The 25,868-nt window shown below is 32.3% G+C and overlaps 1 protein-coding gene across 2 annotated transcripts in view; it reads right to left on the bottom strand.

Moving 5' to 3' along the window:
- Positions 1 to 25,868, bottom strand: part of LOC114336035 (peripheral plasma membrane protein CASK) — a 610,838-nt gene that overhangs the window by 21,271 nt on the left and 563,699 nt on the right. For both annotated transcript variants that reach the window (XM_050642554.1, XM_050642555.1), the window contains 2 exons: positions 4,829 to 4,948; positions 381 to 503 (listed from right to left, as the gene is read on the bottom strand). In XM_050642554.1, the coding sequence (XP_050498511.1) occupies positions 381 to 503; positions 4,829 to 4,948 (243 nt within the window). The remainder of the gene's footprint in view (positions 1 to 380; positions 504 to 4,828; positions 4,949 to 25,868) is intronic.

Genomic DNA, 25,868 nt, shown 5'->3' with positions numbered 1-25,868 from the left:
AAAAATGCGTTTAAAGTTTTGACAACTGCATCTTCATCTTCTTATTTGTCTGCCAAATCGTAAAGTGATGCACATTGGAATATGTTTTTTGAATCGAGGAGTAATCTACAAAAAAGAAGGCGAACAGTTGTTTAACGTTTCTCACTACGCTCAAGCGTGCTGGCGCGAAGTCGCGGCAAAGCGAGTCGAAGGTAGGGATATTCAACACCCTGTATCTCTGGTAATTTTACTCCGATTATTTTTAAATTTTCAGAGAGTATTCTTGAAAGTATGAACTTTTATTTGAAATAATAAAAAAATTAAATATTTCAAACCATACCCCCCCCCCTTAAGGAAAAGGAAGAAATAATTACGTATTAGAATAAAATGTTAATACTTACGCGGTATAGGATAAGCGTATTCATCCGGGTGTTTGGCTATTAAAGTATTCTTTATATGCCTCCGTCCTACTCCATGAGCACCAAGCAACACCAATGTTTTCCTTTGAAACGCCGGATCGGTCACTGCAAAGTCATTTGATTAAATGTAAATCAATTTACGAATTTCCTCTCTAAACCGAGCCTCTGATATGTATGCACATACTAATTAACCCCAAGAGTTACTTCACCGAATTAATCTCTATTTGGTTGATAGATCCAAAATCACACATCTCAAAAATCTCAAGTAATACAACCATTACGCGGCTATTTTCAATTGAAACTTATCTTTGGTTCACAAAAAATTTATTTTAAAATATATCTATAAATAATAATATTACCACTACAATAAAGGCACATATCCCATTGTTTCATCAACTGATATATTTCTTCTTCTTCTTTTTCAGATGCAAATCCACTAATGGATGTTAGCGATCACATTGATTTTCCATTAACTCTCTGTTTCTTGCACTATGTATCAGAGATTATGTCGTTAATCGCCCATCGCCTTATGTTTCGGAATTAGGACATTTTCTTGCGTCCCATTCTCTCTTGCCTTCAATTTGACCCTGGATTATTGGTTGGAGGAACTGGTATTTTTCATTTTGTATGATCTTACCTAGATATGCCGTTTTCCTTTTCTTGATGATTTCAAAAATTTGTCATTCTTGGTTGATTCTTTTAAGGACATTACATTTTGTAACTTTCGCCGTCCATGGTATCTTAGGATACGGCGATAAAGCCACATTTCGAAAGCTTCTAATTTGTTTACATTTCTTGTTTTGAGTGTACAGCCCTCTACGCTATGTAACAGTACCGACCATACGTAGCACTTAGTAAACCTTAGTCTCAGTTGAAGATCGAATTCTGAACAGATCAGTACCTTCCTGAATTTTACGAAAGATTGTCGAGCTTGCCCAATGCGACATTTTACTTCCCTCAGCGATGCCGATGTCCAGTTTTCAAAAAGCCACGTTCCCAGGTGTTTAAATTTGTTCATTCTTTCAATGGACCTGGTATTCACTGTTATGGTGGAGTTTTCAAGTGCATCCAAGTTTTTGGAGATGATCATGAACTTAATCTTTTTGCTAAATAAACTCCATTCGCTTACTGTATTCTTCGATTATAGTGACAAGTTGTTGAAGATTGACAATGTTGTCACAAATTAAGATACCATCATCAGTATATCGTATGTAATTGATCAATAATCCATTCACTTTGATTCCCATCTCTGCATCTTCCAAATACTCTTGAAATATGGCTTCTGAATAAATGTTAAATAAAAGAAGGTAAAGCACATATCCCTATCGAACGCTCCTTCTTATACGTATGGGTTTGGATATAGAATTGTCTATTTTTAATTGTGCCAGTTGATACCAGTACAAGTTTTCAATGCATCTTATATCTTTTTGGTCGATATCAAGTTTCTTAAGGATATACATTAACTTGTGGTGTTGGAAAAGATCAAACGCTTTCGTTATCTAAAAAGCATAGATGTATGCCGTATGCCCTACTGAAAGAATTCTTGTAGCTGTTGCTCGAAGAATTCTTTAACGATTCAATTTTAGCGCCTTTGTCAGTGGCTCAAAGATGTGAAAATCATAAGGCGATAAATCAGAACCATAGGATGGACGCTTTAATATCCTTTATCCCTCTTCTTAGATTTTCTGTCACTATTTTGTCAACATTAGTCCGATCATTGTCGTGCAGACGAATGACACCATGTGGGAGCTTGTCTGGATGTTTTATTGCTTCATGGTAAGTTAATATACAGGGTGTCCCGGAAAATAGTGCGTTCCTTTAAGGTATGGAGAGAATACACAATTTGGAACAAAAAAGTCCTATACCATTTTTTTCTAAAGTTAACCGTTTCCAAAAAAAAGTTAACACTGTTTTCCATATACCTGTATTTTAATGTTTGGAAATTTTAATAAACTGGCAACATCGTACGCACTACGGAATAATAACATAATAAGAACTCGTTTACAGTATAACAGTATTTAAAATAATTCAACCTAATAGTAGGTAATACTTATGTATGTATTTACTATTTGTTTACTAAAATTATTTTCTTTTGAAATGTATTGAAATACCTATTGCATAATTTTAAACGAATTACACATCTTTTAACATAAAAACACATTGTAGTAAAGAAAAAAGAGACGTTCTCACAAACAATTTATTTTACAACTGACGACCGGTTTCGCTGTCTACAATATTCACAGCATCTTCAGATCACGGTAAAAGTAAAATTAAATGCTACAAATAACAAAAAAACCAGAGTTAGTTAAGTGATCTGGTTGAAATCAAAGGGTAAAGATCAAGCCAATATTAAAGTATATATATTCATGCATACATATAAATACTAAAATGTACGTAAATATGGTTTAACAACCCTCACACTCACATACATGCAAGCATTCAAATGTAGTGGCAACTAAAGTATGTCAAGTATAAGTATAAAATGTACACTTACTCTCCGGTATAAGGGAAGAATATAGTAGTATTCAATATCATACTTTTTCTCCAAATTATGCTAAAGGGAGAGATGGTAGAGGGACAGATTTGATTGTAATGTACAAACAAAACAAAATAAAATAATTTTTAGTAATTTTATTTTGTTTTGTTTTGTTTTGTTTTGTTTGTACATTACAATCAAATCTGTCCCTCTACTATCTCTCCCTTTAGCATAATTTGGAGAAAAAGTATGATATTGAATACTACTATATTCTTCCCTTATACCGGAAAGTAAGTGTACATTTTATACTTATACTTGACATACTTTAGTTGCCACTACATTTGAATGCTTGCATGTATGTGAGTGTGAGGGTTGTTAAACCATATTTACGTACATTTTAGTATTTATATGTATGCATGAATATATATACTTTAATATTGGCTTGATCTTTACCCTTTGATTTCAACCAGACCACTTAACTAACTCTGGTTTTTTTGTTATTTGTAGCATTTAATTTTACTTTTACCGTGACCTGAAGATGCTGTGAATATTGTAGACAGCGAAACCGGTCGTCAGTTGTAAAATAAATTGTTTGTGAGAACGTCTCTTTTTTCTTTACTACAATAGTATGGACTCACACATGCAACCCATTCATTATTTTATAAAAACACATCTTTTAACTGAACTAGTATCATGTATTTAGTAAGGTTTAAATGGGTTGAATGATGAGTATTGCTGAGGGCTTTAACTGAATTACATAGTTTTAATAGTTTACAGTGGAACTTAAATACACCAGATGTCTCAGTAATTTGTTTACTTGTGAACTGAAATAACTAAGTTGTACTTACTTGAAAATAATTATTATACCGAATAGATGTTTCAAGTAGACCTTTCACAAACACCATTCATAGGTAATAACATAATAGGTAATAAACTCACTTATCGAAAACATTTTCGGCATTGACACTAAACAGGAATCTTCAGAACTATCTGTTTACTATCTATCTTCTATCTATTTACATGGGACTGTCTATGCTTAAATTTGCGTACCGCACATAGTTGTCAGATTTAAATCTGCATACCAAAATACATTTTAATTTTTTGGTCAGACGGTTGCATTTAGAAAAAAATGTTATAAGAGTTTTTTGTTCTACATGGTGCCTTCTACCTATACCTTTAAGGAACGCACTATTTTCCGGGACACCCTGTATAATAGTAATGACACCTAATTCGTCGTCAGAAAATATTGACGAAAGAAAGTCATTACGCAAAGATAAACCCATACGCAAGCCTTTTTGGTCTTCTGATACAAGGCGAGGAACCCATTAGGAAGGAACTATGCTGCAACTCAGTTTGTGTGTAATCTAATTTGGTTACAATATTATGGACAGATTCAATACTCACACCAATATTTTATGAAATTGCTCTAATTGAAATTCGAAAAGTTTCTCTAACCAAGTTTTCTACAATATGCCATATTCCTGAATGTTGATGCATTACCCAATGCAGAGCAGCTGGTCACGGCTTATTATACACCTCATGTCTTCCAGTCTTAAATTTTCAAGATTATTCCTTAACCACAGTCAAATACAAATGATAGGAACAGATCAGTGTGACGTTTACAAACATACCTAATATCAAAGAACGTCAGTTGAGTGATTACAATTATTTCCAAGGCTAACCTGACCAAAGATGCGTTTCAATTGAACAAGCGTATATTTCACGTTTCAAATAAAAACTTGAATATATTTATACCATTCGATTTAATTACTTGATTTACAAATTACAGGATTTCATAAAAATTAATAGCACTATTTATTAAGGGGGAGGGGGTAAGTCGATAATTTGGAGCATTAGGGTAGGGTGGATTCCTGCTTACATAACTTAATCCTCCTCGCCCCAATGAATTAATTAGTCCCCAAAAAACTAATAAGGTAAATCTAATTATACTTACTGGGTAGTTTCACAACCTCCTCATAAGTAACTAAATCTAATTGGTCAAAAACGGCATTATGCTTCGCCAAATATTTGTCCTTATATTGTTTTTTCTTACGACCAAATATTGAGCAATTCACTGAAAAAAAAAAAGAATGCTATAAGTGGTTAATTTTTATTAATTTAATTTTTATTTTGTATAATACCCTAAAATAATATTTTCTTTATTTGTTATACCATATGGTGCTCTGCTTGAGCTTTCCTCTTCTTCTGCTAATACTCTCCGATCTATCAATGCTGACGATCCCCTTAACTATAATAATCTTCTGTCCTATATTTTATTGACTAAAATAATGTTCTTTCGTGAGAGCCGTTCTGTTTCTGTTTTAACACTAGAAAGTCTGGCTTAGCGTACCTACCTAGAAAGTCCGTAGGGATCATTTTGGCCCCAAGTTCTTAAATCAATAAAAGCTCAGTTTAAAGAAATTATATTAACTCTAGACTATAGAATCTGATTTTATTTTTTAATTTCATTGTTTAATACAATCGCTGCCTATCAAAAACATTTGGAACACCATACAGTTTGCCAGTTTTTGACATTTGCCACACATTGCCTTGTTAGAGCCCTGGCACAGATTGGAAGTATGATTTCCTTTATAAAATATTTTCAACTGACATTTTCTCGTATTTCGGGAGGCAAGATATGGAGTCTAGAATTCTTCACACAGACGATAAATAAACTTACGAAGATTAAGTCCACTTCGAGCTACTTCTTTATAAATAATCTATGCATTTATTGCCCCCAAGTCAGGAGTATTATATAACACGTGCATAGGCCATCGTCTTGAAGCAATTTTTGTAGTATAAAGACGCGCCACTTTGATCTTCTACACCAATCCAATGTTTGGTTTGCTTATAAAAATTTACTGATTCAAGAAGTTTTTTTCCACAGACAGCAACATCCACTGATTGATGTCCTAAGAGCTCAACAAAATCACATTTTTGTCACCCTTTTTTAGGTATTCAGTAAGTGTTATTTTTTTGTCGCTCTGGAATATAAGGGATATAAATATATATACAATTCTCTATTTTCACACTTTACGCTTAGAAAATCTTCCTTTCTGTTGCGATTCAAAGTACCCACAAAGCTTGTTGATTTCTTTTGCAATGCATTGGCAAATTTCAACGAAGTGAAGTATTGTTGTTGTTTATTTGGGTTTATATGACTGCGGACACTAAATCCATTCGCCAAAATGTGAAGTAGTTATCTGTCTATTTTTGACGTTTCCCGGTGGATTTTTCATTATCCGCAAAACAACGTGTTCAACAACAATTGTATCTTTATTGCGTAGATGACCAGTACCAGTAGATATAATGGTAACCATTTATAATAAACAAACAACAAACATACATAAATAAAATTTTACCCATCCAACAAAGAAAAACTCGTCGAATTTCCGAGAAAACGATAATAACTTACAAAGGGCCAATCTGGCCCCTTCAGACTTTTATGGTTTTGTTAGAAAACCCATTTAACAAATTTAGTAAACAATATTTTTTGTGTTAAATAAGGCTTTGCATCAAAATATTAAAAGTCATAAAATATGAAATTATTATTGCGTCAAATAAAAAAAAACTACAATTACTTCAATTCTCAACAGGAGCCAAATTGGCCCCTCCGACTTTCTAGTGTTAAACAGTTCGAACTGCAGACAATCGGCTTATTATACATCTTCCATTTCCTGAAGATACCCATTCCAAGATTCTGGAAATCTGTAGGTACCAGCTTGTACATGTCGAGTGGATGGGTACCATATATGTTTGGAGTCACTTCATCATCATCATCATCAATAAGCCAATCGCGTCCACTGCTGGACATAGGCCTCCCTCAGTTTTTCCAGTGTTCTCTACACTTCAGTGGAGTCATTTTTTGCCTCCAAAAACTGTCTGACTTTGTGATCTAATGCCTCACAGTCATGCAAAATATGATTGACTGTTTTAGATTCTCTCAATTAGTGCGAGGAAGTCCGATTATTCAGTTGTAAGCAAAAAATATTTACGTAAAATTTACAGCAAATGTAGAATCAAAATATGAAATATTAGCAAATATACAGGGTCACCAATAGGTATTGTAAAGTGGAACAAACTTATCTGTGTTTCTAAAAGGGATACCCCTTATGTTTTTAACATTTTTGGGATCTTCTCGATGTTTTTTTTGCAATGTAAGGTTTTGCACCGCCATACGATGGTAGTTTAAAAGACAAGAATAAAAACCGCTAAAGTTGGTAAAAACAGGTGACGCACATAATATTTTAGCTACAAAAAAGTTGATATGAATATTACCTTGCGCAAAATTATATTTTCATTTTGATGGAAAATAAAATTCATTAAAAAAAGGTAAGTTTGATCTGTTTGTTTTCTTCCTCGCACTAATGTCGCACCCTGTATTCCCAGGTAATCTCATTTTGCTAACAATCATAAATTTGTCTATTTAATGTGTTCAATACAATTATTATTAATAACAACCAATTCAGTATGTCCAAATGTGAATAAAAATGAATTGTTTGTTAATAAATCATTTAGTTTACTTTAACGATTTTTGGAGTATTTGATAAAAATTTATTTTTTTTTTCTTCACATAATATGTACATTTAAGTATTATTTTCTTCACCTATAAGCGTGCAAGTATAGCATATTATAACAAGAGACCAGTTCTAGCAGAATTTTGATTGCAGGTAACATATTGGTTTATTGTACCTATAATATATTTGACGACCCCTGTATAAGGATCACCTTACACATGGATCACAGATGTACACCTTTCAAAGTGTAGAACAATCATGTACAGGTCCAGGGATTGAACAAAATAGTATTGATTTGATACTGTCACAAGCTAATAAAATTAGGAGCCTAGATATATTTCAATGCTCTAAGTCGCCGTTTTGTACGGTTTTCGTGGTAGAAGTAGAATGAAAATATACATGGTGTAACAAAAAGCCAGGTTATAAATAAAATCACATATTCTGGGACCAAAAATAGTTCGATTGAACCTAACTTATCTTAGAAAAATGTGCACATAAAAAAATTACAGTTCTTTACTAAATAAAAATCGATTTTTTTCAATAAATCTAAAACTATTAGAGATGTTTTATTGAAAATGGACATGTGGCATTCTCACGAGCCTTCGTTTAATTTATCTTTACCTATGTATAAACAGAAAACATTGGCAAGCATTTAGAAAGTGAGATCTCTTTTGACTGATTGCAGTAAAAGTCAATTGATATGAGCACATATCTAAATTCATGATACAGTCGAATTAGTAGAAGTATAGTACAAGAAGCTTAAATTTGTTGTTTCTAAATATCTAACAACATCTAACAGAAGCTTGAATCACTTTTTAAAATATTCGGCAGACAAAACTTTCTAAAACAGATATAACTAGACATTGCAGATTAAAAAATAAATAAGCACAAATATGCATTTGGATATGGGTAAGCACAACATAGTCATTTGTAAATATAAATAAAAAAAAACGCAATAGCATTCCACACAATTCACGAAAGTGAAAAATGGTAAAGCAAATAATTTCCAACACATAGGTACAGGTTAATACTCATCAAGCTGAAAAAGCCACAGATATTTTAACTTCCAAAGGAAAACAAGACAGGTCAATAAAATCCATGCAAGTGTAGCACATGCTTTAATATTCTGACAATGAATAGTACATGAAAAGCAAACATATGAGACATAACCAATTTAGATTCCAATTTAGATAAGCATTTATATGTTTGTATTGAGATTTTTTATTTTCCTACATTGGACAGTCTACTCAGAAGCAACTCAAGCTGTACCAGCGAAAAACATTCATACTTTACGTCTATTCTTTGATCTATTTCTTTAATGACTATAACATTTCTATTAGAGTCCAAGATCTTAGGACTACCAGACGTTTCAAAATTTCAATATACAGGGTGTTGTTTCAAGGTCACAATTACTTTATGTTCATTTGTTAATCCGTACCTGTATTTTTCTTGTGATTAGTAAATGGATCGTTCCAATGTAGTGAATAAGTATTGATTATAGTTAAAGTGCGCATTTGTTCATTCACTTTAATAAATTATTATTAAAAGTTAATAATACCTGCTTTTTAATCTCAGAGTTCTTAAAAATTTTAATACAATCTCAAAATTAGTCAAGTCATTAAATTGTCTAGCGAAAAAATTGAAGCGAACCATTAAACTTAGTTTTTTGTGCTCTTTTCAAATATGAAAATGTATTTTGAAAATTCCAATATGCAGGGTGTTGTTTCAAGGTCAAATATTTTCGTTTCACAATGAGTCACCCTGTATAAACTGGTCCGTATTATCTCCTGAGGAAAGATAATTAACCTCATTGATAACATGCTGATAAAAAGACCCTTCTAGGTCAGCGTTTCCCAACCGGTGGGTCGCCACCCACTAGTGGGTCGCGGACGGATTTTAGGTGGGTCGCGGCGTGGCCCTTACAGTAGCTGAATCACGTACGTACATATATGTCATCATGGGTGGGGGATGGGTCGTGAATATGAAAAATCATCAGAAGGTGGGTCGCCAGACATAAAAGGTTGGGAACCACTCTAGGTAATAATGGGAAAGAATATGAGCAGAGGGATGACACTAAATAACGGCATTTCACAGGGTTCTATGCTTGCCCCTTTACTTTTCAGCCTCTATATTGCTGACATGCCTGCAACCACATCTGGCAAGTTTGAATATGCTGACGACTGGAGCCTTGGAACAAGCCACCAATTCTTATTCATGAGAGTGTTTGTTTTACCGAAAACACTCTCATTAATGACCTATACATCCTCAGCAAATACTTTAACAAATGAAGATTGCAGCCGAATAATAACAGGCTGGCAAACAAAGAATTGCAAGTGTATTTTAATAACAAACTATTGAAACACAATAAATACCCGAACTACCTTAGGTTAGGTCCTTAGAGGAGAACTCATGGCTAATATCTGTGCTTTTAACGAACTGAGAATCAATAATACATTTTTCGACCATAAGCTTTAGTATAAATATACGTTTGAAAACTCCAGGGGCACAAATCTATGATTGACTTTATAGAAAAATCCACCCAGAGCAGATTCTAGATATTCGAACTTTAAACTCGGCAGACGCAGGGAGTGAACACAAACTAGTCCTAGCAAAAATAGGAATGAAACTAACATCAAAACATTTTCTACAGGAAATCACCGAAAAAAAATTCAATGTAGAATCACTGTGGAACGATTCTACAAAAGAAATGTACCAAACGAGGCTAACGCAAAAGATACAGCTGAAACAAATAGAAGACATGGAAGATATAAACGTGAGCTGGGAGAAAATTAAAAACAACATTGAAGAGGCAGCAACAGAAGCTCTAGAAAAACGCAAAGTAATACTGAACAAAAGAAATAACAACAAATCGATATTTCTAGAACACGGCGTATCCTACCGACTTAAAGTAAGAGTACCTTTTAGTACAAGAATACCCCATAGTTTAATAATTCAGTGTCAAAAATGCTTAAAAGTTAAACACAGAAAAGTTATGCGATAAAATATCCGCGTCCCTACCCTAAAGGGACGCCTATGACCGGTACTAAAAATTGACAAATGATGGAATCCATTTATCTCTGGAAGATAAATAGGTGTACCAGTTTTCGTTATTCTAAATAGAAGTGTTCTGGAGCTATTTAAAAAACAAACTAACTAGAATACGCCATCTTTAAAGAGCTCTAGCTTCATTGGAAGCATTTTCGGACGAGGTGAATTGAGTTAAATTTTCTTAAAATTATCTGAGGAATCTCCGGGCTTCGATTGTTAGAAGAGTTTCTGGACATCCTGTATAATTGGTACAATCCCTGCTATAATTAATTGTAAAATTATTGATTTTCTTCCTATTACTTTTATTACGTTTACTTAAATACAAATATGATCTAATCGCTTAAAATAAATAGGTTACAGTTTGGTATTAGATTTGAAAGGTGTGTAAAAATCCGAGACATTCCTCAGGAAAATAATATTTAATACCGTACGATTCTTTTAACGATATAAAAATTAATTTTTATGTATTAAATATCTTTGCGGTTATCCTGCCACGTTGTAAACGGTTTTAGATTAGTGTTTTTTAAGCATACTCATGGCATGGCATGACTCAGAAAATTGTGGTGGTATGAATATGTTAGTATAAAAACCTGGAATAATTTTACTGACTTAAAATTTTATTTTTATATACGAAATAACTACACAACCATCCTGCCTCTTTGTAAATAACTTTATATTAACATTCTTGAGATATGTCCAAAATGGCATGACTCAGAAAATCGTGTAACTTTCCACGAATTTTCTTACACATTTTTAACTATGTGTAGTAAAAAAGGTGTAACTAAACATCCTGCCATTTTGAATAATGTCTACTTAAATTCTTTATTTTATAATACAATTTATTTTATGACTCAGAAACTCACGGAACCAGTTAATATCTCCCGGTTTAAAAGGAGTATGCGGCAAATATTATAGCCGAAAAACATTCGCGACTGGACCGGGTTAAAAATTCAGACGCTTTTAAGAAGAGCAGAAGATAGAGACGAATTTGCAATGGTTATAGTCAACCTTCATTAGTGGAGTCGGCACTAGAGCAAGAAGAAGAAGTGACGTACAACAATGTAATGAACATGAAAGTAAGCACTAATGAGTATTCTATTGCATTTAATTATTGATACCCACAAATAAAATAGTCGTTTTGAGTTTAACTAGGACAAATAAATGCATAGACCATTTTCTGCTTTAATATCTTGTTTTGTTCCGTTTTGAAAAGACTATAAAATCTGTTTATGTTACAAATGTCAAATATGCAATTTAGCTTTAAGTATGTTTTCAGTAATAAACGAGTTAGCAACTCGACAAATACATACGAAGTTTCATAAATTCTGCTCATGGCTCATAAGTTTAAAGCTATTAAATAGTTACGTCCAATTCGCCGAACTTATTGATTGGATATCAAGTTTTTATTATTATTACCCATATTTTGACCTAATAATACATCCGGTGAAAATACCATGATAAGGTCATACCATTAGGTCATCTATTGGAAATAATTTTTAGCTGAAAATTACCTGATTAGAATCAGAAAAACGAGTACCATTCCTTCTTTCTTCGTAACCTTCATTAAATCAATTATTAACTTTTATTAAGCCATTCTAGTAGTTGTTATTTCAAATAAATTTAGTCACCAAAACTATGCACTGTTGCTGTACCTTAGTAACCAAATCCACAAGTTTCCTGCAAAAATTTCGGTCTGGTTTTTTAATCAAGTGAGCTTTTGGAGAGCGCTTTTTGCAACGTGGTTGACCGACGACCCCCTCTTGGGGGTGAAAAAATATATGTCCAAAATAAGTCCAGAAATGGGTAAACTGACTAATTTTAAGTAACTTTTGTTCTATAGAGCTTTTTCGCCAAGTCGACACTTTTCGAGTTATTTGCGAGTGAATATGTTCATTTTTCAACAAAATAACCACATTTTTAGACGGTTTTTCTCAAATAACTCAAAAAGTAAGTATTTTGTCGAAAAAAACGTTCTTAGCAAAAATATAGCTTATAAAAAAGTAAAAAAAATGGTGTACACGTTAGGTCTCTGGATCTCGCAAAACCAGAGTTATAGCCAATGAAAAATAGATTCGTACTCACCAAATTTCAAATAGAGTATTTCGACGTGAAATATCCAAAAAATTAAGCACTTTTTGGGGAAAACCAAATATAACTTTTTCAAAGTGTTGAAAAAAGCTTTATTTCTGTTTTTACAAAAGCTTTTTTTCTAGCATTAAATTTAAGCAACTTACGCTCAAAATAAAGTTGGTCCCTTTTGATTTTGCAAAAAAAAAAATCAGGAAGACCACCCCCTAATTAGCGACTTAAATGAAATTAATCGTTACCGCTCCACAAATTATTTTACTTATGTTATGTTTATATGATCTGTAAGTTTTATCGATTCAAAGTGCTTATTTTTGAAAAAATTTGGTTTTAAAGTAAAATTTTTAAAAATTTAAATTTTGAAAAATATGTTTTTTTGTTCAAAATAACAAAAATTATAAAATTATTATTAGAGATACCAAAAATCTAGAAAAACAAAAAAAAGTCAGATTTGCTTTTCTGAATATCATGTATATTTTTCTTTTTCTGTTAGACAAAAATTGATTAAGATTTGGTGTTTCGAAATTTGCATACATTCGTTTTCAGTGACTCGTTCAACCCCTTTTAACTACAGCCCTTTCAATAATAAGGACTTTGAACCGATGAAACTTACAGATCATATAAACAATATATACATGAGTTAAGAAACTTGTGAAGTCGTAATGGTAGGGGAGCAAAGTATGCTAAATGTGCAGTCACTCGAGCGCTTTGGAGACCTATTGGGTTGTGAAGAGTAGGTCCTTAAACCAAAAAAAGTTAAGTAACATTTTCCATTTTAGTGGGCGCTTGCCATTTTTTAATTTAATTTTCCATTTCCAACAATCGTTTTTTCCGATTATAACGCCATCTATGCATAATTCGAATAAATGTTTCGAATAAAAGTTATTTATTTTTTAGTAAGGAACCCAAATCTGCAATAAAAAATGGGGGCTCCTATTTAAGATTTTAAAGTAACCCCCCACCTCACCTCCGTGGGGGGTCGTGTTTGGTGCCATTCGATAGATTTTTTTAAAAATATTAAATAAGTGTATTTTACAGTTTTTCGATCTGATGGTTATCTCGCGAAATATCGCGGGATTCGTATTTAAAATATTAAATCTACCCCCCACCCCTCTTCGTGGGAAGTCGTGTTTAGTATCATTCGATAGATTTTTAAAAAATATTGAGCAAATATTTTTTAGTTTTTCGATCTGTCATTCATTTCGCGAAATATTCGCTTTTTTCTTGTGAAACTTTGGGACTCGCCAATTTCCTTACGCCCGGCTCAAATCGTCAGATTTTTGAAATATACACTCTTTTGCATGTACTTAACTTACCTTATCTTAATCTGACAATTTCGAGTTTTTTTAAGGATAGATTTTTTTTTTCGGGTCCCCCTTAACGAACTCCCCTGTGTTAAGAGCCAATATATGGTAGGGTATGTCTGCGGGGTACCAGGTTTCTCCCCATATGATAATCTGACGCGCTCGAGTAACTGCAAAAATCCCCGCTTGGGCTCCCCTACCATAACGATTAAGTTCATTTAAGATACTAATTAGGGGGTGATTTTCTCGATTTTTTTACCAAAACCAAAAGGGACTAACTTTATTTTGAGCGTAACTTGTTTAATTTTGATGCTAGAAATTTTTTTTAAAACAAAAATGAAGCTTTTTTTTAACACTTTAAATAAGTTGTAATGGGTTTTCCCCGAAATGTGCTTCATTTTTGGTTATTTCACGTTAAAATATTCCATTTGGAATTTGACGAATATGAACCTATTTTTCATTAGCTATAACTCTGCTTCTACTAGGTGTAGAGACGTGATGTATATGTTACAGTTCAAGTTGATTCTCAGTTAGAGTTGACTCCAACTAGTTGGAGTCAACTCCAACTGAAACGAGCAGTAAAAGTTGATTTTAAAAATTTAAATCAACTTTTACTAGTTGGAGTTGACTCTTCCTGGATCGATTCAGTAAATGTTGATTATACGAGAATCTCAAGTGCATTTTTGATGAGTGTGCGTTTCTTTATTTTGACCGTTTCAACTACTTATTAGTATAGTCTATAACGTCGCCCCCGTTAGATAAATTATTCTGATTCGATTTTTTGCACAAACTTACTCAAAGAAATACATCCGTATAACAATCCTTATAACAAATACACAGGGTGTCACGCGGTACCGCGGTCGAAAAATTGTTTAACCAATTATTGTTAACCAAATTCACAAAAATAATTTTTATCTACTCTATCTCATATTATGTAAAGCAGCGGTTTTCAATCTGTGGTACATGTACCACTGGTGGTACATATCATTATTTGCGGTGGAAAACAAAACACACAAAAACTTAAAATAGTAGCACATAGTAAGTCTTGATTATACAATCTAAAAATATAGAAATATAATAAAATAAACTTTACATGATACATGACTCAAAAAGATTGAGAACCGCTGATGTAAAGGTTTTATTGCGTGAAAATTGTAAATATAGATAGCAGTACATGAAGAGTTTAAAGTGTGTCTGAAGTAACAAAGTATTTTAAATGGGTTTTACTTTTTCGCACTGTTTTTTAGCACACTTTCATATAATTAAACATCCTTAACTTTCGCCTTCGGGAGGAAATCAGACACGCCCTTGCAACGGCAACTGAAATGCTCACAAAACAGCACCCACGGAAGCAAAGATGGATGACAGAGGAAATATTGGATTTAATGGATGAAAGAAGAAAATGCAAACAGCACAAAGCAATGTACAAAGCATTAAATAGAACCATTAAACAAAAAATAAAAATTGCAAAAGAAAAATGGATAACAGAGCAATGTGAAGAAATCGAAAACTTATATAAAAAACATGATGACTTCCATCTGTATAAGAAACTCAAGGAATTCACAGGCACGACATACTCACAAGGACCAAATAATCTAATCAACGCAGAAGGCAAACTGATTTCAAGCCCTGAAGACAAATAAACATGTGGGAAGACTATATAAAGGAACTCTTCTATGACATCAGAGAACCTCCTATATTAAATACCGAAAACGACGAAGGTCTTCCAATACTAAAGTCCGAACTGGAATATGCTCTACGTCAACTAAAAAACAACAAATCTGTAGGAAAAGGTGAAATACCAGCTGAGCTATTGAAGTTAATCAACGAGGAAAACTTAGACCTTCTTCTTGGACTATTTAATAATGTTTACAATACAGGGACTATCAATAAAATATGGATTGAATCAGTCTTCATACCACTGCCTAAAAAGAAGAACGCCAAATTATGCCAGAACTTCCGCCTTATAAGTCTATTAAATAACATTCTGAAGCTTTTCTTGCGTATCATACAGAACAGAATATATTATAAAAAATGTGATGAGGTCACCGGTCAAGAACAATTTGGCTTCAGGAAAGGTATGGTGACACGAGAAGCAATATTCTGTCTTCAAAGTCTGGCACAAAGATACAAAGATCAGCAAGCAGACCTTTTTATCTGTTTCATAGATTTTGAGAAAGCGTTCGATAGGGTGAAGCACAAGACCTTGATAGAAATATTGAATGACATCGGAGTCGACAAAAGAGATTCTAAAATTATAGAGGCTATTTATTGGAATCAGACAGCAATCATAAAGACCAATGGTAATACGTCAAGGCCAATTGAAATACAACAAGGTGTTAGACAGGGTTGTGTGCTATCACCCATACTTTTAACGTCTACTCTGAGATAATATTTGCGAACTCTTTATCGCACCCTTCAGAAGGAATCAGGATAAACGGTCAGAGAGTAAATAACATCCGCTATGGAGATGACACAGTATTAATGACTGATTAGGACCATAGTCTGCAGATACTGTTGGATAGGCTTACTGAGAGTTGTGAAAAAATGGGGATGAATATCAATACTGCGAAAACCAAAGTTATAATAATATCAATGAACAAAAATTTACCTCTTCCAATAAATATGTGAAACACCAACAGCTTGAATACGTAAGCCAGTACACATATCTTGGTTGCTGGTTCAACAATCAACTTGATTAAAAACAAGAAGTCAAGAGCGAGAATAGAGGTAGCCCGACAGGGGTTTATCAAAATGAAAAGCTTATTTTGTAACAGTAGCATTAATGTCAGCCTTAGATGTCGTTTTCTGCATTGCTATGTGTGGTCAATACTTTTGTGTGGAACGGAGGCCTGGACACAACACAACACTGATGAACAAGTTGGACGCCTTTGAACTCTGGCTTTATAGAAGAGACTTGAAAATACCTTGGACAACCCACACCACCAACGAATATGTTCTGAGGAGAATAGGTACAGATAGGGAACTGCTAAAAATCATTAAAGTCAGAAAAGTTAGCTACCTGGGACACATAATGAGAAACGAAAAGTACCGCCTCACGCAACTGATCATCCAGGATAAGATTGAAGGAAAACGGGGTCCCGGTAGGCGCCAGATTTCATGGCTTAAAAAATATCAGAGACTAGACCGGCCTTGATTCAACACCTTTGTTTAGAGCCGCATTGGACAGAGACAGATTTGCCAGTGTAGTCGCTAACCTCCACTAAAGGAGAAAGCACCACAAGAAGAAGAACTTTCGCCTTGTCATGGTGATGACATGTGAGCATTAAATTACAAAAAAGGTTTTGACAGTTTTGTGGTTTGACAGAAGTTTGAATTTTTAAATGTCAAAATGGTGCAATGGTGCATCTCACTCGCACTCACATTGATAGCTGCGTCAATACGCTCCTAGCGCTCATTGTTAATAATTAAAAGTAACCGCTTAGTAATAAAATAATAACAAAAATTTATCAGTATCTTGTAGGGGGGTCGTTAAAATTTTATTTGGTGACTTTCGGACTTTCATAATAATAATTTTTAACTGAGTTACTAAGCTTTGAAAATGGTCCGAATGACCCAAATGATTTAAAGAAAATTGTCCTAAACGAATTTTTTTGTAAGTTTGTTTAAAAAAATTGTTTAAACAATTTTTCGACCACAGTACCATCTGACACCCTGTGGATTCGTCAAAAGGACCTCTTTTTGAGTAAGTTTGTGCAAAAAAATCGAACTGGAATAATTTACCTAACGGGGGCGACGATACAGCCTAGACTAATTTGAACATATTCAGTAACATTTAATTTCTAGAATCTGTTGTTTGTGTGAATCAGAATCAACTTTTACTAAATGGCATTGGGAAGAGTATACTTTTCCTAGTTGGAGTCTACTTTTACTAGTAAATGTTGAATATAAATCTTCATTTTATATTTATAATCAACTTTTACTGAAACCAGCCGTTAGAGTTGACTCCAACTAGTTGGAGTCAACTCCAACTGGATAATCAACTTGAACTGTACACCATTTTTTTAAATTTTTTACAGGCTATATTTTTGCTTCGAATGTTTTTTCGACAAAATACTTACTATTTCAGTTATTTGCGAAAAACCGTCTAAAAGCGTGGTTATTTTGTTGAAAAAATGAACATATTCACTGCCAAATAACTCGAAAAGTATTGACTAGTGAAAAAACTCTATAGAACAAAAGTTACTTAAAATTAGCCAGTTTATCCATTTCCTGACTTTATTTGGACGAATATTTTTTCACCCTCAAGAGGGGGTGAAAACCACCCCCAGGGCAAAAGCACATATCGGCACAATATCACTTTTTTTCTTTGACTTGTTAGCTATGTGTATGCCAAATTTCATGTCAATCCAAGCGGTTCTTTAAAATTGAGAGATTTTGCAATATTTTACCGTTAAAGAACGGACTATAGTTTATGAATGGTAGGGGAGCCCAAGCGGGGATTTTTGCAGTTACTCGAGCGCATCAGATTATTATATGGGGAGAAACCTGGTACCCTGTAGATGTATCTCTACCATATATTGGCTCTTAACACAGGGGAGTTCGTTAAGGGGGGCCCGAAAAAATAAAGCTATCCTTAAAGAAACTCGAAATTGTCAGATTAAGATAAAGTAAGTTAAGTACATGCAAAAGAGTGTATATTTAAAAAATCTGACGATTTGAGCCGGGCGTAAGGAAATGGGCGAGTCCCAAAGTTTCACAAGAGAAAAGCGAATATTTCGCGAAATGAATGACAGAACGAAACACTAAAAAATATGTGCTCAATATTTTTTAAAAATCTATCGAACGATACCAAACATGACTTCCGACGGAGAGGAGTGGGGGGTAAATTTAATATTTTAAATACAAATCCCACGATATTTCGCGAAATGAACATCAGATCTAAAAATTGTAAAATACACTTATTCAATATTTTTGAAAAATCTATCGAATGGCACCAAACACGACCCCCCACGGAGGTGGGGTGGGGGGTTACTTTAAAATCTTAAATAGGAACCCTCATCTTTTATTGCAGATTTGGATTCCTTACGTAAAAATAAGTAACTTTTATTCGAAATATTTTTTCGAATTATGGATAGATGGCGTTATAATCGGAAAAAACGATTGCTGGAACTGGAAAATTAAATTAAAAAATGGCAAGCGCCCACTAAAATGGAAAACTTTACTTAACTTTTTTTGGTTTTAGGACCTACTCTTCACAACCCAATAGGTCCCCAAACCGCTCGAGTGACTGCACATTTAGCATACTTTGCTCCCCTACCAAAAGAAGATATTCACTATTAATTTAATTGAAAAATTGACAAAAAATATTTCTAAATATTGCAAAATTATTTTGCAAAAACATGTGAATTAAAAAAAGGGGGGGGGCTAACTTCGTCCCTAATTGTCCTAGGACAATTGTTTTTCTTTCTAAATGTGTATAAATATTCAGTCTTTCTAAATATGAAAAAATAATTTTTCTACGTGTAACGGTTAAAAAGTTATTCTAATTGTTTATAAGTAAGCAAAAAATCGACATGTTTTTGCAAAATAATTTTACACTGTTTAAAATTCCTTTTTATCATTTTTTTCTAATTAAGTTAATAGCATAAATGTTCTTTCATAAACTGTCCGAAGTATTACTGTAACCTCATAATTTTCTGACTTACACTGTTACAAAAAAACTAATTTGGGATAAACAAATTAAATAACTTTTAAATTATTTGCCCAATTGCTTTGAAATTTAAAATGTAATTTAAACATAAGATGTCTTACCATTCCGTGTAACAAGAAGGTTCTAACTTAATTTTTACATAAGTTATGAACATTTATAAAATCTCAAAATTTATGACTTATTTTGCAATTTTCTAAGCAAAAAATAAGGATAGACATAGACATATTCGGCGAACGCCATATTGACGTTTTTTTATATGATTTATGAGTTTCTTATTCTCAAATTTGTTTAGAATTCTTCACTTTTTAGTAATCGACGAAAAAAGCGAAAATTTACCGTTTTTTGATCTTGATCTATTTATAACTATGTATGTCATCAAAATCGGCTGCAGGAAACATAATATAGGTTATTAATATAGATGTCTATACTACTCAAAAAATTTAGTTTCGGTCTGGAGGGGATGTGTCACGAGAAAAATCTTATTTCTCTGGACTATGAGAAATGACCCGTGTTGAGCTGGCCCCCCCACTTGCAAAAATTAAAAAACAAATAGCCCTGATTTATGAGCTATTTATGAGCTCTCATATTCGGCAAACTAAAAATTTTGAGCTCGTTCCACTGAGCAGGAATTTAATACCCTAGTGGGGGGGGGGGCTGAGTCAGCCCCCCCACTACTTCAAAATAGGAATATTGAATCGGTTTTTGCGGCAGAATTACGAGCTATTTATGAGCTCTTGAAATTATATAGTTTCGATTTTTGAGCTCATCCCCTTCACCCCCAAACAACCCTTTAATTGATTTAACTTAAGAGAAATATGCTGAGAAAACTTAAAATATATCGTATTGCGGATATAATTCCTATAGCTTATATACTCTAAGAATAAACTATTAAATCAAGGGCATTTCGATTATTGAGCTACAACCCCTTCGCAAGAAAACCACCCTATCTTCCCGGCTTAAGAGAAAGTTGTACTTAAAATGCGTTAAACTAATTATTTGGCGACTACATATCATTTAATAATTTATAAGCTTCCAAATTACGCGCATTTAGATCAGTAAATTGCAATTTATTTTGTATAGTGCAGTCACTGAAGGTAAAAATCAACGATTACCTTCAATTTCGGTGAACCTTCATCGATTTTCACGAAAATTGGTCAGTGGTTAGAGGATACGTCAAGAAACAAAGGTGACATGGTACCACCTTGCGCCTTTACCCTGAGGGTGGATACCGCCCCTTCTCGGGGGTGAAAATTATTTTATAAAAAATAACTGCACAAATCAATAAAAGAACAAATTAAAAGCAAAATTTATTATATAAAGTTAATAAAATAAGTCAATACTTTTTAAGTTATTAAAGATCAAAGATTTTAATTATTTGTGAAAAAAATGCATGTTTTGAAGAGGTTTTTTGTAAATCACTGAAAAACTGTAAGTTTTTACAAAAAAATTAATAGTAGTTTAATTCGTATAGCTTATATTCTGAAGGTAAAAATCAACTATGACCTTCGATTTCGGTAAATCTCCATTCATTTTCACGAAAATTGGTGAGCGGATTTTGATACTATCAACTTTTTCTGGATCTTATTTTTGATGGGTATTTCTAAGTACTTTGACAAGTATTTAGTACCTAAGTGTTATAAAATGCATCTTTTTCCCGTTATTTAAGCTTGAACCCTTAGATTTGAACAGTCGCGGAAAAAAATATACATTTAATTACCAATAACTTACTTTAAATTAACATTAAAGGTTTTTCAAGTAAGCAATTTATTATATATTTTATTAGCTTCAATTTTAGTGATGAAACCTTTTTTGTAAAAACTTACAGTTTTTAAGTCATTTATGAAAAATCGCTCTAAAGCATGCATTTTCTTTCCAAAAATTAAAATATTTGATCTTTAATATCTAAAAAAGTATTGATTTATTTTAATCACATTATATAACAAATTTTGCTTACAATTTGTCCCTCTCTCGATTTGTGGGGTTATTATTAATAAAGTGATTCCCGAGAAGGGGTGACATATACCCCAGGCTAAAACCCCAAGTTGTTATTGTCAATTCGTGAAAATAAATGGAGATTTACCGAAATCGAAGGTAATAGTTGATTTTTACCTTCAGTGACTGCACTATAGAAAGAAAATGGCAATTCAATAATTGAGATGCGTATATTTTGCAAGCTAATAAATTATTAAACGATATGTAGTCGCCAAATAATCAATTTAAATTATTTTAAGAACAACTCTCTCTTAAGCCGGGAAAATGGGGTCGTTTTCTTGCGAAGGGGTTGTAGCTATATAATCGAAAGGTGCGTGATTTAAGAGTTTATTCTTAGAATATAAGCTATACGAATTAACCTACTATTAACTTTTTTGTAAAAACTTACAGTTTTTCAGTGATTTACAAAAAACCTCTTCAAAACATGCATTTTTTTCACAAATAATTAAAATCTTTGATCTTTAATAACTTAAAAAGTATTGACTTATTTTATTAACTTTATATAATAAATTTTGCTTTTAATTAGTTCTTTTATTGATTTGTGCAGTTATTTTTTATAAAATAATTTTCACCCCCGAGAAGGGGCGCTATCCACCTTCAGGGTAAAGGCGCAAGGTGGTACCATGTCACCTTTGTTTCTTGACGTATCCTCTAACCACTGACCAATTTTCGTGAAAATCGATGAAGGTTCACCGAAATTGAAGGTAATCGATGATTTTTACCTTCAGTGACTGCACTATACAAAATAAATTGCAATTTACTGATCTAAATGCGCGTAATTTGGAAGCTTATAAATTATTAAATGATATGTAGTCGCCAAATAATTAGTTTAACGCATTTTAAGTACAACTTTCTCTTAAGCCGGGAAGATAGGGTGGTTTTCTTGCGAAGGGGTTGTAGCTCAATAATCGAAATGCCCTTGATTTAATAGTTTATTCTTAGAGTATATAAGCTATAGGAATTATATCCGCAATACGATATATTTTAAGTTTTCTCAGCATCTTTGTCTTAAGTTAAATCAATTAAAGGGTTGTTTGGGGGTGAAGGGGATGAGCTCAAAAATCGAAACTATATAATTTCAAGAGCTCATAAATAGCTCGTAATTCTGCCGCAAAAACCGATTCAATATTCCTATTTTTAAGTAGTGGGGGGGCTGACTCAGCCCCCCCACTAGGGTATTAAATTCCTGCTCAGTGGAACGAGCTCCAAATTTTTAGTTTGCGGAATATGAGAGCTCATAAATAGCTCATAAATCAGGGCTATTTGTTTTTTAATTTTTGCAAGTGGGGGGGCCAGCTCAACACGGGTTGAGAAATGTATGGTAATTTACTTTGATATAAATAAAGTACACTAAAATAACTAAAGTAACTATAGTTTAGAAACGCTGTATATTGAACACTCTAAAAAGGGGAGTCACAATAAAATAGGAGGGTGTCAGAAAAAATTAGGAGGACACGGTGAAATAGTAGAAAATCAGGAAAAATTAGAGGAAGACATGATAAACTGAGAAAGAATCAGGAAAGATTAGAGAGACACGATAAACTAGGAGAGAGCAATGGAAATTAGGGACAGACACGATACATACAGGGTGCGCCAAACCTAATGTGTATCAAAGAGGTCTATAATTTAAAATTATTTTCAATTATACAGGGTGAGTCAGAACGACGGTATGAACCAAAGTTGTATTTTTTTAAATGGAACACCCTGTATATTAAATCATTTTTGAATATATTATTTAAAAATATGAAAAATTTGTATAAGGTCTTATAGGCCTAAAGTTAATAATTTTCGAAATATTTACATTTTTATTGAGAAAAATGGTAATATTTATAGGGTTGTGGATTATGTTTCCAAGGAAATAAAAAATTAGGTGATAGGTCAAAGTTTTTAAAATATAGTGTTATTTTTAAATAATTTAATGTTTTTTACTTTTAGCCATAAAATATACAGTGTGACCACTATTTGCAAATACAAAATTTTCTCATTTTTTTTAATGGGACACACTGTATATTAGTTTTGCGTTTTGTAGTAAATATTACAACCTTTCTTTTGGTATAAGGTTGTATGTACCTAGCATGTTTCGTTTTGTAGATATTTTAAAAAAACTATAGATTTTACGTTTTTGCGGATTTTTTATTTAAAAATTTTTTTGCAAAAAAAATAATTATAATCTGGTTTTAGAAACATACACTAAAATATAAAATATGAAAATAAAAACGTAATTAAAGATTAAAATAAATCGTATGTTAGTACAATTCCATTGAATTTAATAACTTTAAATTATTTTACCAAAAATATTTTACCATATTAACGAATGCATAAATTAGTTACTAAATTAAATAAACAACCAAATTTTAAATCAATCGTAGTAATTCTTCTACCGCAGCAACTTTGCTGCACCAAATTAATTGTTAGTTATATTGTATTTACGAGTAAGGTAAGTTAATAACTTTTTAATTTACCTACATCTTGAGAACGTATAAAGTATGCTTTGAAACAAATGAACGTTATGGAAGTATATAGTATCTATGTACCTACTCGTGTCACAAAAGCTGGTAATAATTTCTAATGGTTTCGCCCAAAACAAATGTCATATCCAAAAATTTTTCGGTCAAAAAATTAAAATTTAAAATATAAAAAATTGTTACAAAAATTTCAACTACAAAAGTACTACCAGCTTTTGTGACACCCGTAAATACTATTTATATTAATAAATAATTTGGCTGATACATTTAACATTCATTTGTTTCAAAGCATACTTTATAATAATTTTTATATTCTCAAGATGTATGTAAGTAAATTTAAAAGGTAAATTAAAAGTTTAACTAAATACAATTTAACTAACAATTAATTTGGTACAGGAAAGTTTCTGTAGTAGAAAAATTACTACGGTTGATTTAAAATTTGGTTGTTTATTTAATTTAGTAACTAATTTATGCATTCATTAATATGGTAAAATATTTTTTGTAAAATAATTTAAAGTTATTAAATTCAATTGAATTGTACTAGCATACGATTTATTTTAATCTTTAATTACGTTTTTATTTTCATATTTTATATTTTAGTGTATGTTTCTAAAACCAGATTATAATTATTTTTTTTGCAAAAAATTTTTTAAATAAAAAATCCGCAAAAAACGTAAAATCTATAGTTTTTTTTAAAATATCTACAAAACGAAACATGCTAGGTACATACAACCTTATACCAAAAGAAAGGTTGTAATATTTACTACAAAACGCAAAACTAATATACAGGGTGTCCCATTTAAAAAAATTGAGAAAATTTTGTATTTGCAAATAGTGATCACACTGTATATTTTATGGCTAAAAGTAAAAAATATTAAATTATTTAAAAATAACACTATATTTTAAAAACTTTGACCTATCACCTAAATTTTTATTTTCTTGGAAACATAATCCACAACCCTATAAATATTACCATTTTTCTCAATAAAAATGTAAATATTTCGAAAATTATTAACTTTAGGCCTATAGGAGCTTATACAAATTTTTCATATTTTTAAATAATATATTCAAAAATGGTTTAATATACAGGGTGTTCCATTTAAAAAAATACAACTTTGGTTTATACCGTCGTTCTGACTCACCCTGTATAATTGAAAATAATTTTAAATTATAGACCTCTTTGATACACATTAGTTTTGTTATAAACATTTTTTTGTATATCTCATAGTTTAGCCGTAATCAAAGAAGACCAGAGGTTTGGCGCACCCTAAGTGAATCAGGAAACATTAGGAACAGAGGAGATAAAATTGGAAGAAATTAGGAACAATTAGAGGGAGACACGATAAAATTGGATGGACACCGAAAAGGTGGAGGCAGTCAGAAAAAATTATAGGGAGTCAGGGAAAATTGAAAGGTGAGACGATAAAATAGGAGGAAGTTGGAAAAAAATTAGTGGATTGCACTAAAAATTGCATGAAAATTTGGATTTAGGTTCTACTTACCCTCCACTTCAAAGTTGAATTTGTGCCGTTGGTTGCTTTTACTTGGGGGGTGACAGTTACCCATTCTCGGGGGGTAAAAAATGCGTGATTAAAATAAGCCAGGAAATGTATAAATTGACAGATTATAAGCAACTTTCGTTCTATAAAGTTTTTTACGTAGGTCAATACTTTTCGAGTTATTCGCGATTGAAAATGTTGATTTTTCGACAAAAAAACTACGTTTTCAGATTGTTTTTCGCAAATAACTCAAAAAGTAAATATTCTATTGAAAAATATATTAGAAAAAGCGTGGCTTATAAAAAACGAAAAAAATTGTGTGTCAGTAAAGTCTATAAATTGAGTAAAAGCAAAGTTGTAGCTCATGAAAAATACGTTCTTATTCGTCTAATCGAATAATTCAACGCGAA

Source organism: Diabrotica virgifera, chromosome 2 (genome assembly GCF_917563875.1).
Source record: "Diabrotica virgifera virgifera chromosome 2, PGI_DIABVI_V3a".
Taxonomy (NCBI): Eukaryota; Metazoa; Arthropoda; class Insecta; order Coleoptera; family Chrysomelidae; genus Diabrotica; species Diabrotica virgifera.
Note: the sequence above shows the minus strand (reverse complement) of the source record. Positions and strands in the feature narration are given on the sequence as shown.